This window comes from Patella vulgata, chromosome 4 (assembly GCF_932274485.2).
Source record: "Patella vulgata chromosome 4, xgPatVulg1.2, whole genome shotgun sequence".
NCBI lineage: Eukaryota > Metazoa > Mollusca > Gastropoda > Patellidae > Patella > Patella vulgata.
The window spans coordinates 56,931,545-56,946,809 of NC_065882.2; the positions used below are offsets into that span (position 1 = coordinate 56,931,545).

At 35.8% G+C, this 15,265-nt stretch overlaps 1 protein-coding gene across 2 annotated transcripts; it reads left to right on the forward strand.

Moving 5' to 3' along the window:
• The first annotated feature begins 5,249 nt into the window (after positions 1-5,249).
• Positions 5,250-14,690, forward strand: LOC126818905 (methyltransferase-like protein 25B). Of its 2 annotated transcripts, XM_050546560.2 has the most exons (10): positions 5,250-5,375; positions 6,409-6,533; positions 6,728-7,115; positions 7,605-7,765; positions 9,023-9,059; positions 10,991-11,355; positions 12,079-12,227; positions 13,138-13,270; positions 13,835-14,022; positions 14,579-14,690. In XM_050546560.2, the coding sequence occupies exons 1-10, from the start codon at positions 5,262-5,264 to the stop codon at positions 14,665-14,667; spliced, it is 1,749 nt and encodes a 582-aa protein (XP_050402517.2). In that variant the 5' UTR covers positions 5,250-5,261; the 3' UTR covers positions 14,668-14,690. The 2 variants fall into 2 exon arrangements, with proteins under 2 accessions (XP_050402517.2, XP_055956691.1); XM_056100716.1 differs by lacking the exons at positions 5,250-5,375; positions 6,409-6,533; positions 6,728-7,115; positions 7,605-7,765 and adding an exon at positions 7,801-8,186.
• Positions 14,691-15,265: the final 575 nt, after the last annotated feature.

Genomic DNA, 15,265 nt, shown 5'->3' on the forward strand with positions numbered 1-15,265 from the left:
ACGGGTTAAAACGTGATCCTTCAGTCATTCTGGGACTAACTAACGGTTATTTTTTTTTATTTTCACAGGTTCAGTGCTAGGCCTACTCTTCATCGAATTCCAGCAGTCACGGATTCCTTTGTGCACACCAATCGGTTGAGCTCAGTTGTTCGTCCCATCCGAATAACTACTAAACACTTTACTGGTCAGCCCGGCTTGTGCTACCCTTGACAAGGAAAAAATGAAAAAAAATGTGCTTAATTTTAAAGTGCACATCTTCACATTTGTCTTTTAATTATAAGACCGTTCATGGACTTTCTGGGCGATGAGGCTTGTAGCAGGATGTCGCGGAATTTCTCATATGTTTTCGATAAACTCTCTTGCCTAGTCAGTTCTGGTCCTAGAATAAAAATTCAGAGCGTAATCAGCCTATTTTGGATGTGAAATTTGCGGTTCCTGTTGTCTTTTAGTCTTCGTCCTGTCCCTTTTTTAGTGATTCTATTTTAGGCCCTTACGGAACCCCAAACCACTTAACTCCATTTGTCCACTCCGGTACTCCATGTCAACCATGGTTGGTGTCAAAGACAAAAGTTATCGGTAGTGGAACCATATTATACTCGCCAGTCAGCGGAACTGTAGACATATGGAGGGGGGGGGGCACTATCCCCGAAAATTTTGAAAAGTAGAAAGCAGCATTCCTGTTATCCTCTTGTGCGTTAGGGCAGCAACTAGAACGTGGTTTATGTAGTTTTACAACCGAATTCGATTCTGCCACCGCCTCCTGGATTACAGCGACTATATATAGACAGTGGTAAAATGTAGGATTACTTATTTGGATTGCAACCGAAATCCCATGCACTCCATGCCCACCTGAACGGTCGAGTGGCTTAATGCGTTCGCTTTAGATCAAACGGTTCCAGGGGCGTGGCCAGGAATCTAAGAAGAGGTGACGACTCCTGGGTGGAGAAAACTTAAAGTTTGGCATGACGTCTGGGGGTTTACAATATTCCTGCTTATTTAGGTAGCCTACATACACGTATAGGATTAGAGTGGAGTGATGTCAAAACGGTGTCAATGCTTCGCACGTTTGTTTTTTGGATCTTATTTCGATGAATACACGGGGCTTCGGGATTAATATGCTATGTGTGCGCCTGCTGTGGTTTCGAAATGAAAATTAATGAAATGTTGTTTAATGGCACGTCATCTCCAACCGTTCTATATTGCGCCAAACATATGGTGAATCTAACGAGACAAATTAAAACGATATCACATAAATGAATTTATATATGTAAATAAAAACAAATATCACAGAAAATATTATTAAAAATAAATATAACAAATCTTTTACATATATAAATATTTAAAACGATATACATGATTAAATATATACAATTAAAATTTAGAATAAAAGTTTGTCTCTTTTAAAAGTGAGCAAATAGCTGACGTACTACTTGGACGTGACAAGGAGTAGGGTTGCCTTCCTAACCTCGTACCGAATGACCTAGTTTGTGTTGAGTGGACGTAAAACCTCATCTAAATTTTCTGCACCAACCGGGGTAATGAGTGGGCATATTATTATGATATACATTGTGGTATGCGAGAAATTCTACCCCGATATCAAGGATTCTTTGACGTGCACGCCATGACGTGTATATACGAGCCTCAGATTTTCGTCCTACATCCAAATGACTAGATGCTGTTTCTTGCCAGCCCCCCCCCCCCATCCTGCATCACTTACAGCCCAACATCTCATATGTTTCGTCTTCAGAGACCCTTGCAAAGCTTCCTCACAACCAATTATCAGAATATAGCCAATAGGACCCCGAAGTCTGTGCGATTATGAACCCATTTTGCTGGTAAAATTGCGCAAATTATATCCTGGGCCTTTATTCACGAAAACTTAAACTAAGATACAATCGAAATTTTAAGAAATACTGCAATTCGATTGGCTGACCAGTAAAATCAATTTGCATATATCCAATGAAGTTGCAGTATTTCTTAAACTCTCAAAAACCCCATTGTGTTTATTTACAAGTTGCAGAGGTGACGAAGGTGCCTAAATTTAATTGACCATAGAATGATAAATATTTGGATCCTTATGAAGCAGGGGTGTCAAAGGCGCGAAATACAAGTTGTCAATGGGAAATAGAATCTACGCATATTTATTTACCCTATTTCAATCGGATTGTGCATTATGGTAAATGCATTGTAATCTGCCCTGTGAAATACTGGGCGGAACACAGCTAACTCAGATTGTTTTTGTCTTCTTTATTAAATGAACAGGACAATTGGAAAAATCTTGGCAGTGGGTATGGGGTGGGTATGGGTATGGGTATGGGGTGGGGTGGGGGTGGCGGGGGTCTTTTAAATATTTACGTAGACGTGTATGTAATATGATTGGTAGAATTTTTGCTCTTTAAATTAATAATAGCATTACATGTATATTAATATTATGTCCTTGGTTGGTTATTGGTCCCATATTCATAAACAAGACATATATACCGTTGTGGTTGAAGAGACACCATCTGGATTCAGAATGCCCCATTAGATCATAGGAGAGCTAAATGATGTCCGTAGCCCGCCAGTAAACTTGTTCAGCGAAATGGTGGGATTGAGAGAGTAGAGAATGACTTTTATTGTAATCTATGCGTGTAACCTATGTATCCAGTGCTTGATATAAAATGTTAAAACGAACTGTTGCATTTGTTGTTCCTGGTAGATAAATGTCTTAACTTTTGAGAATTGAACGTAAAAGAAGTCCTAAGAGAGAATTGAAAATGTGGCCAGAGACAAATATAGACGATCATCAGGCTAATAAAACTGTAGCGGAGTATGCGTCCCACGTTTGCTGTGGGAAGTTTTATGTATTTGTGCTTTCCACATCCAACCAGCGACGCATATTGCTAATGCCTGATGAGAAGTGGGCACTAAGATTCAACTTGAATATCAGTCTCGTCCAACCCACATCTTTTATCTTCTATATACTACGTGACCAGTCATTAAGCATATCTGTAAATAAACAAATATAAGGTTTGTTAGTACAGGCTTTCCCGAAATACAGCAGCTTGTGATAAATTGATAAAGAAAAATTAGCCCAGTAGCGGAGTCTTCTTTTGGACCACTGCGAGCAATGGTCCGTGACAAAAGGCACAGGAAGTTGCGTGACTGTTTCGTGAAATATTTGATAATATTACTATTGTTTACTTCAATTTACAACACATGAAACCTCTAAACACACACACGCGTGTCCACTACAGGGAATTTGCTACGGATAAAAGGACGTTTGCTACGTACCGAAGTAAAGTATCGCTGAGTTCCCCAACAACCGTAAAGAGAAGTGTTAATTGAAGGTCTTTTTGTCTTTCTTAAAAAGATGTGAGCCTCAATTCCTTGAGCATCCTATTTACACATGCCCATCGGTACCGTAATCTTTTATTAAAAGTTATTGACAGTCCTCTATGGTGATGTCTAGTTGGGTCTCACAGGAGTAGTCACTTCCAAAACCATGGTTTGGTTGTTGGGGAGGTGTTTAGGGATGCCTCTAACACATTAAAAATTTCTTCGAGAGGTCTAGGGCACAGTCTTCTAATGCCCTGTTTGATATGGCGATAGGACCTCGGGATTTGGCCGATTTGATTTTGATAAGCAGTGTCCGCACCCCTTCAATAACCAAGATGTCTTGTAACACTATTTTAGTGATAACAGAGATCAGTTTAGTAAATATAGGATTTATTTACATCAGGTATATAAAACAGCTACAGTTACATACATACAACAACAATATGGGAACTTAAACTATACAGGAACTAGACTACGACAGGAACACATATAACTATACTAAATCCACCATTCTGTCCCTCAGCCAAGGCAGCGGCTGAACTCGAGTGAGTCCATACGCCGGTCCCTCCGTCTCCGCTCGTCTCTAGTCGTCTGCCCAACTGTCAGTAAACTCCTGATTATATAGCGTCGGAGAATAGATAAGACACGTGGTCATAAATGCAATTTTCTCTTTATCACGTCCTGGTATTCTTATTGACCAGTGCATATTCCTTTGAAGTCATGTGGATCTTGTACACAGAGCATAATATGTAGTTTGTAAATGATAATTAATATTATATGGGATTAATTACATGTTTAATTAGATCATAGCCAGTCCGTGCCTTAACAGAAGTTTATACAGAGTTGAAAAGTCAATATCATATAATATCAAAAACCAGCTAAGCACCTTAATGACCGTTCAATTTGATGAAAGTTATAGAGTACTTTGGCACAGCCTTTAACAATATCAGTGACCCCTTTTGCTCACTGGTGGTGTTGACAAAACGTAGACCTGAATTGTCCAGTTAACAATTCGGCTTTGGCTTGAATGTGACTTAAAAAAGTTGGTCATTCTTCTTTAATGGGGATACACGAAAGTTATCTTTTTTGTCGAGAATGGTATCATTAATGTTGGACAGACAAAATTTTCTAGAGGCCGGGGTTAGAGATCCCCCCCCTCCCGGACACCCCCTTTCGTTTGGTACCCTGGCCCTCGCGCCGTTCCGGTGCCGCTGGACTCGAGTCTACCTAATAGACAAGTACAAAAATTCCTGTTGTACAGCTAGTCGTTTCCTTTGATAAACGTGTACTGCACCTCGTGATTAAAGTCACCAAATAAGATACTTAACCCCAGTCCTTAGAAAGAAGCATAATTAATATGTATTAGTGGCCAAGTTCCTGCACAGTCCTGATGATTTCGGTGGGCTATGTAAACATCGTAGGTACAGCTCTGTCTTACCTTTGAGTTGAATTAATTAATATTACCCATTCTAATTCAAAGTTGGTGACTGGACTTCTGGAGATGCCCTACGGAAATGTTCTCCTCGTGAACGATGATAAAATATACGCTCCAACCGCTGCGGTACATGTTTAGCAGATAGTGTCATAAGAAGGGTACGTGGCGTTTATTCCGGTGGTGCCACTGATTCGTGTAAGACTGTAAATCTAGTTTTAAGAACTTCTGCAATTAACATTTCGGGAAGCAGCTGGCTATGTTAATGGCTCGGATTGTGTGTGAATAACTTTATTTATCTTCAGTTTCCACAGTGAAGTGATATCGCAGATTCAGATCAGTGAGCTTGGTACTGGATGCGAGCGCAGTTCATCTACGTTCAGAGCTGAACTTATACGAGTGCTAATCATAACGGTAAAGCCTAGTTCAGTTGAGCTGATATTTTACTGTGGAGCAGTTTGCTTATCCAGTGGAAAGAATTCAGACTAGTTAACAAAGACTTATTTACAAAATGGCAGAAATCGTGTTATGTGATGAAGACACGGTATTGGAGCTAAAACGTAAAGTTATGAACAATGTTCGCTTTATAAACCATTATAAATGGCTGATAGATGCATACGTGTCAGTAAGTAAATTTTTGATTTTATTCACATGCTACATAATTAATATTTTCAATATTAATACAAAACCCTGACATTCGAGACTAATAATTTCTGAAAAAGTATGGAAGGCCGGTTATGCAAACTTGATTTGTCAGTTGGTAATAAGTTTTTAATTTCATTGTAGACAACATTAATATTAATCTGAAATGAAATACTGTTATAAAGTTTGAAACTAACCATTACATGCAAGCTTTACATTTAAAGATCTGCTAGTAGGGGAGAGCGAGGCACAGCAGGCATGATTTCTTTTTTTTAGTGAATTGGCCAGAAGTGAAATCCTACGGAGTATCAAACTATATGTATTCAGTTGGAGCAAGTCATATGTTCGATTTAACAGTCATGTTAAGAAGTTAATTAATTAAAACCAGTAGATAATTGTAAAACTGAAAAAAAAAATTTTGACCCCAATGTGCCCCTTGTGGGGTACACCGGGTCACACTATGGGACACTGGAAGAAAAAAAAATCTTTTATGTAAACAATTCCTATGACTTGTAAGTCAGTAGTGACCTAGCTTGGACCACTATTGGCTTTAAAAAAGCCCAAATATCCAGATTCTGTCTAAAATGGTCAGGCAATTTTTAGGTAAACTAGAAATGCTTGTGCTCAGTGTGTCCCTCTAAACTGTGAACCCACTATACTGTGCCCCCTTAGCAACCAGGACAGAAAATCAAAAATGGCAGGGGGACATGTGATAGTATTATGAAACAAAATATTTCTGATGAGAGACTATTACGTACCATCTCCTTCACCTGGGATTTCAAGTTTGTGGGCTCTAACAAAATCTGGAGTAGCTAAGCAGATTAACCAGTCCACCAAAAATTTACTTTTGTGTCAGAAAAACAGTTAATGACTGATAAATATTAATCAGCTAACAATAATTTATTGAATTTAAGAGGACAAATGCAGGCTATAAAGGGGAATTCCCTTTAAAATATAAAATCAAAAATATGGTTTTGAAAAAGTATCATATTTCGTTTGTCAACTATTTTTAACAGGATTTTTTTATATTTGGATATTGGAACAAGATAATACCATGCTGGAGAAATAAATTAGAAATGATGTCACCTCCACAACATTGTTTTTTTCTTGATACACATAAAAACAGTGATGAAGAAAACAGGTACTCAATAATATATTCATTTTCCATGATGTCAATTACAATTGATAATCAGAAAGTTTATAAATAAATACTTCAAAATTCTTTATTTATTCAACTTGCCAATCACATTTAAATACATTGCTCTTCTTTTTGATATTTATTTTTCAGAACATTTTTTCGTAATATTTTTGAATGGTTCCTTTCAATTTTTTCAGAACTTTGCTTCCTCTATCCATGCTGGCATTTTGTCAGTGTTTGAATTTGTTTTCTATAAAAAGACAGAGTATTAATTTTGAGACTACAGAATTACAAGAGATCCTAAAATCATCAAGCAAAGCTAAAACAAACAAAAGAAGCAATGAAAATGTCTATGAAACATTAGACTTAGAATCAAACAAATGTGAAAGACTTAATCATGACGGTGTTTCAGAATATTCTAATGGAGAGAGATCTGATGCCTCATCTAAAACTGCTGGTCATTGCGTATCTAGTGGTATAAAGGCCAGTTCAACACTTATTAATGGTCAAGACTATGCTTTATCCCATGTTTTTAGACGCCATGTGAAACCCAAGAAACAACATGAAATACACAGATTAGCTCAGGTAAATTATTTGTTGACTTGGGGATATGTTTTGTTTTTTTTCATCTAATCTTCTCATTACAAATGGCACTCAAGACCATAGAGATATGAAAATGAAATGAAGACAGGCATACACCATGTGCTATGAGGCAAATTTGGACTGGACAATGGCACTACGGCCAACACTTATTCAAAATTTCAGCTGTCACAGGTTCTTTCATATGTATGCCCACATTCACACGTGACCTCAGCTTACATCCCATCCGAATGACCAGACACTGTTCTTTGCCAGGCCAACCATCCTGCACACTTTGCAAGTGGAATCCACACTGGAAAATCTTGGGGAACCTTTTCTCGGCCAACATCGGGATTGAAGCTGGATATTTTCGCAGTAAGATAATAATATCAATATTGATTAAAAGAGACCAACTGAATTCTTATTCATGTAGTTAAAGTCAGATATTATCGATAATATTAAGTTAGATCTATATACCCTTTTTGTTTGTTCTAGGGTGTAAGTTTATTAAGTGATATATGTGGATGTAAGGAGATAGTAGATGTTGGAGCCGGACTGGGACATTTATCCCGTATTTTAACATTTAGTAAAGGTCTGTCTGTAACAACCGTAGAAGCTGCTGGTACACATGCTCCTAAAGCATTTAAATATGATCAGTAAGTTTATATACTAGTACAATTCTTTACATCATCTGCAGATGATAGCCCAATAAAATTTTAAACTGATTCTCCACAGCTAATAGACTGATCCTCCATAGATAATAGACTGATCCTCCACTGATCCTCTAAAGATGAAAGACAGATCTTCTAAAGATGATGAGTTTAAGATCGTTTGATCCTCTATAGATTTTTTTTTTTATAAACAATATTTTTATTCAGGATGTCTGAATGGGATTGGGGAACAGGCTTAGCCTATGTAAAACCCCTCTCCCTAGATAATATGCATACATAGTATTAAAAAAAAGGAACAAAATGGGTGTATATACACAGTTAAAATGACAAACACATACATATATAAGTGGAAATACATATATAATGAGATGGATTGGAATGTACAGTATATACTATAGGTTACATGGTAAGTAATTTAAAATTAATATTGTAAATTAAACAAAGAGTAGGCAAGATTATAATCTGTTTGACATATCAATAAACTTGTGGACTTTGTTAATAAATGTTGTTGTTTACATCGATACAGTGGGTTGAGGACCCGAACAGAAGACAGTTAATATTTTTGAGATCGTATTGTAATGTGTCTATGGTTTCCTTTTGTGCATTTGAATATAAAGAGCATTGCAAGAGGTAGTGATCAGGATCTTCAAAAATGTGACCACAGAGGCATGCGGGGCTGTCGGCAACATGTCTGAGGTATTTGTGGCCCTGTAGGTCAGAACATCGGAGTCTTAGTTTAGTATGGATTATCCTCTATAGATGATAACTCATTCCTTTAAAGATGATAGTTCAAGTGTTTATAGTTGATGGGTCAATCCTCCGTAGACAATAGGTCAATCGCTTATAGTTGATATGTCAAATGTTTATAGTGGATATGTCAAATGTTGATAGGTCAATCGTTTATAATTGATAGGTCAATTGTTTGTAGTTGATAGGTCAATTCTCTGTAGATGATAGGTCGATCCTCTATAGTTGATAGGTCAGTCATCTCAGTCCTCTAAATGATTATAGATGGGTTATCTATAGAAGATTTATCGATCCTCTAATTGATCATTGGTTGGTCATACTCTAAAGATGATAGGCTAATTGTCTAATAATGATGATAAGCAGATCCTATAAATTATAAACATTATGATAAGTGGATCATACTAAGTGATCGTTTATTGATGAAGCAAAACAATTTAATTTGCGTTATAGTTATATGTATAGTTTCATCAGTTTTATTAATTTCATCTTATTCAGGGAAATGGAGAGAGATATCAACAAAGTTATAAACAGGGTAAGTGTTACAGGTCTTGATATAAATTACTAATTATATACCCACATTGGTTGATATCCCAAAGATCTCGGTTCTTTTTGATATTGGCATGTATCAGACTGTAACTTTATGGATTATGGCCCCTGATTGTACGAAAAATCATGTTTTTAGCTTGTGGGCCCTCTAGAGGTCACAATTTTTATCCAACTTTGATTAAATTTCCATTCAATATTCAAGTATATCGGACAGCAATTTCCTGGGTTATATATTGTATAAAAAATCCTGTTCTTAACTTGTGGACCCTCCAAAACCATTCAAATATATCACTGTTACACCCTAATAATGGTTGAGTACAATTTTCATAAAAAAAACTCAGACCGAAACTCTTGCAAATTGTGGGCATATCTGTCACGGCAATCACTTGTTTTGCTTTTGTAGCAAACTGATTGTTCGAAATTTTGTACACAATACTTTTACAATTGCTTTATAACATCTTAGCTGCACATGACTATTTCTTTATATGAAACATTTGGTAAACGTCCATAGCCTTTATGTACATTTCTAACAAATCTTAAAGGAGCCGTTCTAGATTACACAGGTTAAAAGTTTGTTAACTATGCAAATCAAGCATCACAGTGTATTGTTATAATCCAATTACCTTGTCTGACCATTCAAATTAAACATCATATAGTTATAGCCCACCTGCCTTGTAACTTACACAATTTCATTGTTTATATGTATGAGTGACTTGAAAATCGCACAGAACAGTTGCTACTATATATGATACTGGCATATATATAGATGTGATTGTTCAGGCAACCCCATATGGAAACTGAAAGATGGAATTTCACAGAGCTTCAGATACATACATGTATATGTAGTTGCACAGGACTACGATAAAATCTCTTAAGTAAAGATACATTATGGGAGATTGTAATAGAGAGTTGACCATTCTTGCTTTAACAGTTCAAAAATAGATGATAAAAGAACAATATATTGAAAATTGCAGTCAAATTACTTTATTCTGAATAAAGTTATCACCATTGTAATTTTTGACTAGAAATAGGAGACAACTCTCTCTTAACGGTCTCCGAAAATGGCCGATCGTTGATTGACAGGCGTTAACACCACCTACATAATCTCAATTATCAAGTAACGTTTTCAATGGCTGTGGTACCGTTAGCCTATTATAGTATTCGGTTTGAGATGGGGTTGCAATTCAATTCGTATCACATTTATTTTTACTACAAATTAAAAATAAGACTTTTAATATAGATAAGAAGCGAAAGTTTGAAAGGAATGGACCAAATCAATGAGGCATAATTATAGCCGACTTCTTATTAGCCTGCGTGTACTCTTGTACTGTAACTGGTAGGCCTACGTAACTCCCGAAGCAGACAAATGGGAAACAGTGATCCAATGGGGCTGCGATATTAGCTGCGATGTTTATCAATTTCCATAATTTTTCTGTAAACGCAAGTGACAAAAGAGCGTATAATACCGACATCCAAACTCTCATTTTAACCACAACTAAACATAATATCAAGGCTGTATATATCGAACTTTCAATCAAATTGACTGACATGCAGCCTCGCTCAACAGCGGCCTTGCTTCGTACACTCTATCATTTAGCCTCGATCTAAAATTTCCAGGAGTATGACGTCAACGTAACGGTTAATCTCCGCTTACGACGCCATTTAAAAAAAATTTAATCAATCAATGAAATCCTGTTTAAATCAAAGCCGAATCCAAGCTATCCGTGGGTCTACAGAGTTGATTTTGTGCTTGTTGTGTAAATAAAGATCTAATTTATAATTCCTATGACATCTGAAGCCTAAATAAAGACTTGCAATAAGCAGATTTAGCTCTTGCATAATGTATGTTTAAGTAACTGTTAACTAACGTTATTGTAGAATTGATGTTTTAATAAATACAGACATTTTGTATTTTAGTTAAAGAAAGAAGAGGAAAAAACAGAAAGCATGACATCTGATCAAATAAAATCATGTGATGAGCTCCCTAATCATGTTGTATGTACAATTTCCTCAGATATTTCGGCTGGAGAATTTGTAAAAGTTCTGAACAATCAATCTTCTGGGAATGAATTAGATTTGACTAATTCAGCATTGGAAACTGACAATGAAAATTTTTCCAGTGCTAATGTGGTAGATAGAGAAACAAGGAACGATAATTTTATATTAGGTGGATTACATGCTTGCGGTGATTTAACGCCTACTTTATTAAGAGTTTTTGCGTCTTGTGATAAAACAGTTGGATTAGCATCTGTTGGTTGTTGTTATATGAAACTCACAAGCAGGTATGATAATTTCAGTAGTATACATTAACCCCATGGATGCCCAACAAAGTACATACAATTAGAAGATGATATGACAAGGATATTAGAATTCTTTGTATACTGTTAATTGCATGGCAAATATTTCAGCACACAGTTGGTTCCAAATTGTGCCCCCAATGTTTTGATTTATTTCTGGTCAAATTATATTCAAGGTCTGTTTAACAAGATAGAAAAAAAAACTGCCTTAAAACATATATCAGTCACGTATAGCGATGACATCCTTGGTTAACTAACCTACCAATAGTGATTATACAATGTCCTGCTTGCAATTGGAATTGTTATTCATAATTGACACATACCAGAAATCAACATTAAAATATTGATAAATCAAATGATGTATCACAATCCCCAGCTTGCTCAGTTGATCCAATATGCCAGAGCTTGTATACTTTATGATGACTTCTTGACAAGGGGCTTGGTAACATCTAAATTATTCAGCACCTAAAGCAGGGTTAAAATTAAACAGTGAGATTTGTACGTGAGATGTCTCATGCTACAACCAATCAAAATGAAGGAAATTATAACATCCTTGAATAGATCAGCCATGATGCTAATGATGTTTTTCTCACAGGGCGCTTGATAAGTCTGTGAGACAAACCCTGTGGATGTCTGTGAGACAAATCTCATTCTAAAAGCCACTTAATACTACATGACTATTGGAATGTTTATATTTTTTTTAATTAGATCTGATAACAAGGCCAACATCAATCAAAGTAAAGAAGATGGCTATCCTATGAGTCAGTTTGTACAAAGTTTACCAGAACATCAACTAAGTTATGCAGCCAGGGAAATGGCTTGTCATTTTGCAGATTCTTATAAAGAAAGGTTGAAAGGTAATCTGATTTATTGGACTTGTAAACCTGTAACAGTAAATCTCTTTGATCTTTGGGGTATATTCTATGCCCGGAATAACTTGCGGTCTGAAAGTCGGTTGGCTGTTTTGGATATATTTGGGGTTATTCTTCTGAAAGTTTTTCTTTAAACCTGTAACGGGTTATTCTTACAGGGTAGGTTTTTTTTTCCATAAGAAAACATGATATACGGTTTTTCTTGCGGGAATTCTGGGATATTCTCACCTGCGTATATGTAAACATAGACGGTTTATAAGCAAGATAAAGTCCTCGACTTCGGTTATGCTGGGGAAGAAAGACTTCAGAAAAAACCCTTGACAGAAAAACCTCGGCCTACCGGCCTCGGTTTTTCTGTTTCTCGGGTTATTTTCTTCAGTCTTTCCTTCCCCAGCATAACCTCAGCCTCGTGCTTATCCTACACAGAGTAACTGTCATAATTCAATGTTCAAATGTTGTAGAAAATCATGAGATTTGGAATTGAAATTAATTAAAACATCCTACTTTCCTGTAGCAAGCGTGCTAATGAAGACAGGCATAATGTGTTCTGAGAGAGAAACTTTGCCCAGATAGCAGTACTACAACTTACCTTATGTTTATTTCAATTCACAACTTTCAGATGATCTTTAAGGTGGTATACACAGGACCTCAGTGTTTATGTACCATCAAAACAACAGGATGCTGGAAAGCAGGCATGGAAATTCAAAGAAACTATCTCAGTCAACACCTGGATTGAACCCAGAACCCCTGGTTAGTGAGCCAGCACTAAGCCACCCTGGCTCCAATATTTGGACTTTGAGAGTTCCTCATTAAATCAGAATAAAGATAGATGTTAAACCAATTATAGAGATGTATATTATAACTTCATACATTTTGAAACATTTTTACATTTTAGCCGATAGTGAACATCTGAAGGTACATTGTTACAGAGCAGCATTTCAACATATCATAACTATTTTACATCCAGAGTTTGACAGAGGTGCTATGAAACTCACCATCAAAAATGCTACAAACATGCCCTTTGAAAAGTAAGCTTTTTTTCATTTATGAGAAAATTCTGTGTTTGAAGTACAGATATGATGACTTGTAAATATTCTGTCAAATAATTATCGATGGTTGTTCAGGTTACTTTTCTACAATATTAATTAAGTTAGCTTTATAATATAATTTTCTTGAATTTATTCAAACATATACCATTCGGTGGCAAAACAGATTAATGAAATGGCCTTCAAAAGAGAGTGAGGCTGTTGATGATTTTTGATCCTGCATCTGAAATTGCGATTAGACTATCACTTAGATATAAAACTTGACAGATATCATCTGTGAATAAGAGAATGGTCAATTTCATCTGATATATGGACATATAGATGTACATGTATTACGATTTGACATTTTTTATTTAGGATCATTATTTATCTTGTTATACCCAGATGTTATATGTTTTTGTCAAATAACACACTATTTATGGATAACAATTACTATGGTTTATTTCACTGCGACGTTCCAACAAGATTTCACAAGAGGTTTTCAAGCATTTAACACAAAAAAAATATGTAACACAAATAAATATATGTTTTTGTGTTTGTTTTCAGCTATTGTAGTTCAGTTTTAAAAAAGCTTGGATATGATGATACTATCCCATCAGAATTAATGAAACAAGCCAAAGAATATTTATCTGAATGGAAAAATGTGATGTCTTTTTATACTGTACGTCTATCTCTAGGACCTGTTGTAGAAACTTTAATATTATTAGACCGACTGATATATCTTTATGAACAAGGTAAGTATTATTTTGAAAAATACCTTATTTCAAAATCTTTGTGTCGTGCACTTTTGTATGTGCCCACCATACTAGCTATAAAGTAAATTAAAATTTCCATCCATAACACTATCTTTATGCACTCACAAGACTTTTTGTATTTTTGCTAAAATATCAAATTTCTCACTAAATATGTACTCAGATTGATTATTTAACATTTAATTAAGATAAAAGAATCAAAATACCAACACTAGATAATCTTACATCTTGGATTCAATCAGATTTTACTAATAAAAGATGACTGTGTCTTGTAATGCTTGAGCAGCATAGATCAATGAAATTTCTATTGATTATAACTTTATAAATACTGTACAGAATTGAACCATGTTTGGTCCAATATTGCTATTCGAGATGAAACTTTCACAATATTGTAGTGAGCTATATGAGGCATCAGGCCTTTAAATGTAAGTCTGTGTCAGTAAGATTCCGGTGTCAGTTGAGCTCCCTTCCTTGTTCATGGTACTGGAATGAATCCACATAGTTGGGTATATACAAGATCATATTTGTCTAATTTCAGGTCTGTCAAGTGTACTGGTACCAATATTTGATCCAAGTTTATCTCCTAGAAACTTTCTTTTATTAGCTAATAAAAATAATAAGTCTTAATAAATACTGCTCCAGCCTTGTAATGGATTTGTTCTTGTATAGGGGGAGGGGGAGGGAGAGACAGAGAGAGAGATATTAATATCCACTAGATACAAACTAGGTCATTATGGGACTAACATATGGCTTAATTTATTCCAATAATTCACTAGCACCTAGGGGTCTTTAGCAGTGGAAGGAATCTTGAACATACTGGACAGTCAACTATGCCAATTGACTCAATGACAAATGAGCAAGAAAATGAAGTGGATTTAAATTCAAGCACTGTTTAGCAATTTGTGTGCATTAAAGGGAGATAATGTTTTAACACAACTTTTTGAAATCAGGTTTTACATGGCAAGTAAGAATGGGGCTTGAAAAATCCCAAAGGTTCATGTTAGCCCATGCCAGGATTCGAACCGGGGACAGTCTAGTTGATAGGCCAGTACCCTACCTCTCGACTACGGTACCATGGCAACAGGGCCCATCATAGTAAATTGTATTATGCACATAACATATTAAGCTTGACTGCCCAAATTTTTTCTCTTTTTTTTTAATAACAAAAATTAAAGAGAAGGTGATGTCACCTTCGAATTGGAATTCATTATTCTGTTTTGATTTC

Bases quoted from the DNA above. Each gene is read 5' to 3' on its own strand.
- LOC126818905 (XM_050546560.2), top strand. From the start codon at position 5,262: ATGGCAGAAATCGTGTTATGTGATGAAGACACGGTATTGGAGCTAAAA. The intron at 9,060-10,990 runs GTAAGTGTTACA...TTTGTATTTTAG, and splicing joins TCAACAAAGTTATAAACAGG to TTAAAGAAAGAAGAGGAAAA. The intron at 13,271-13,834 runs GTAAGCTTTTTT...GTTTGTTTTCAG, and splicing joins ACAAACATGCCCTTTGAAAA to CTATTGTAGTTCAGTTTTAA.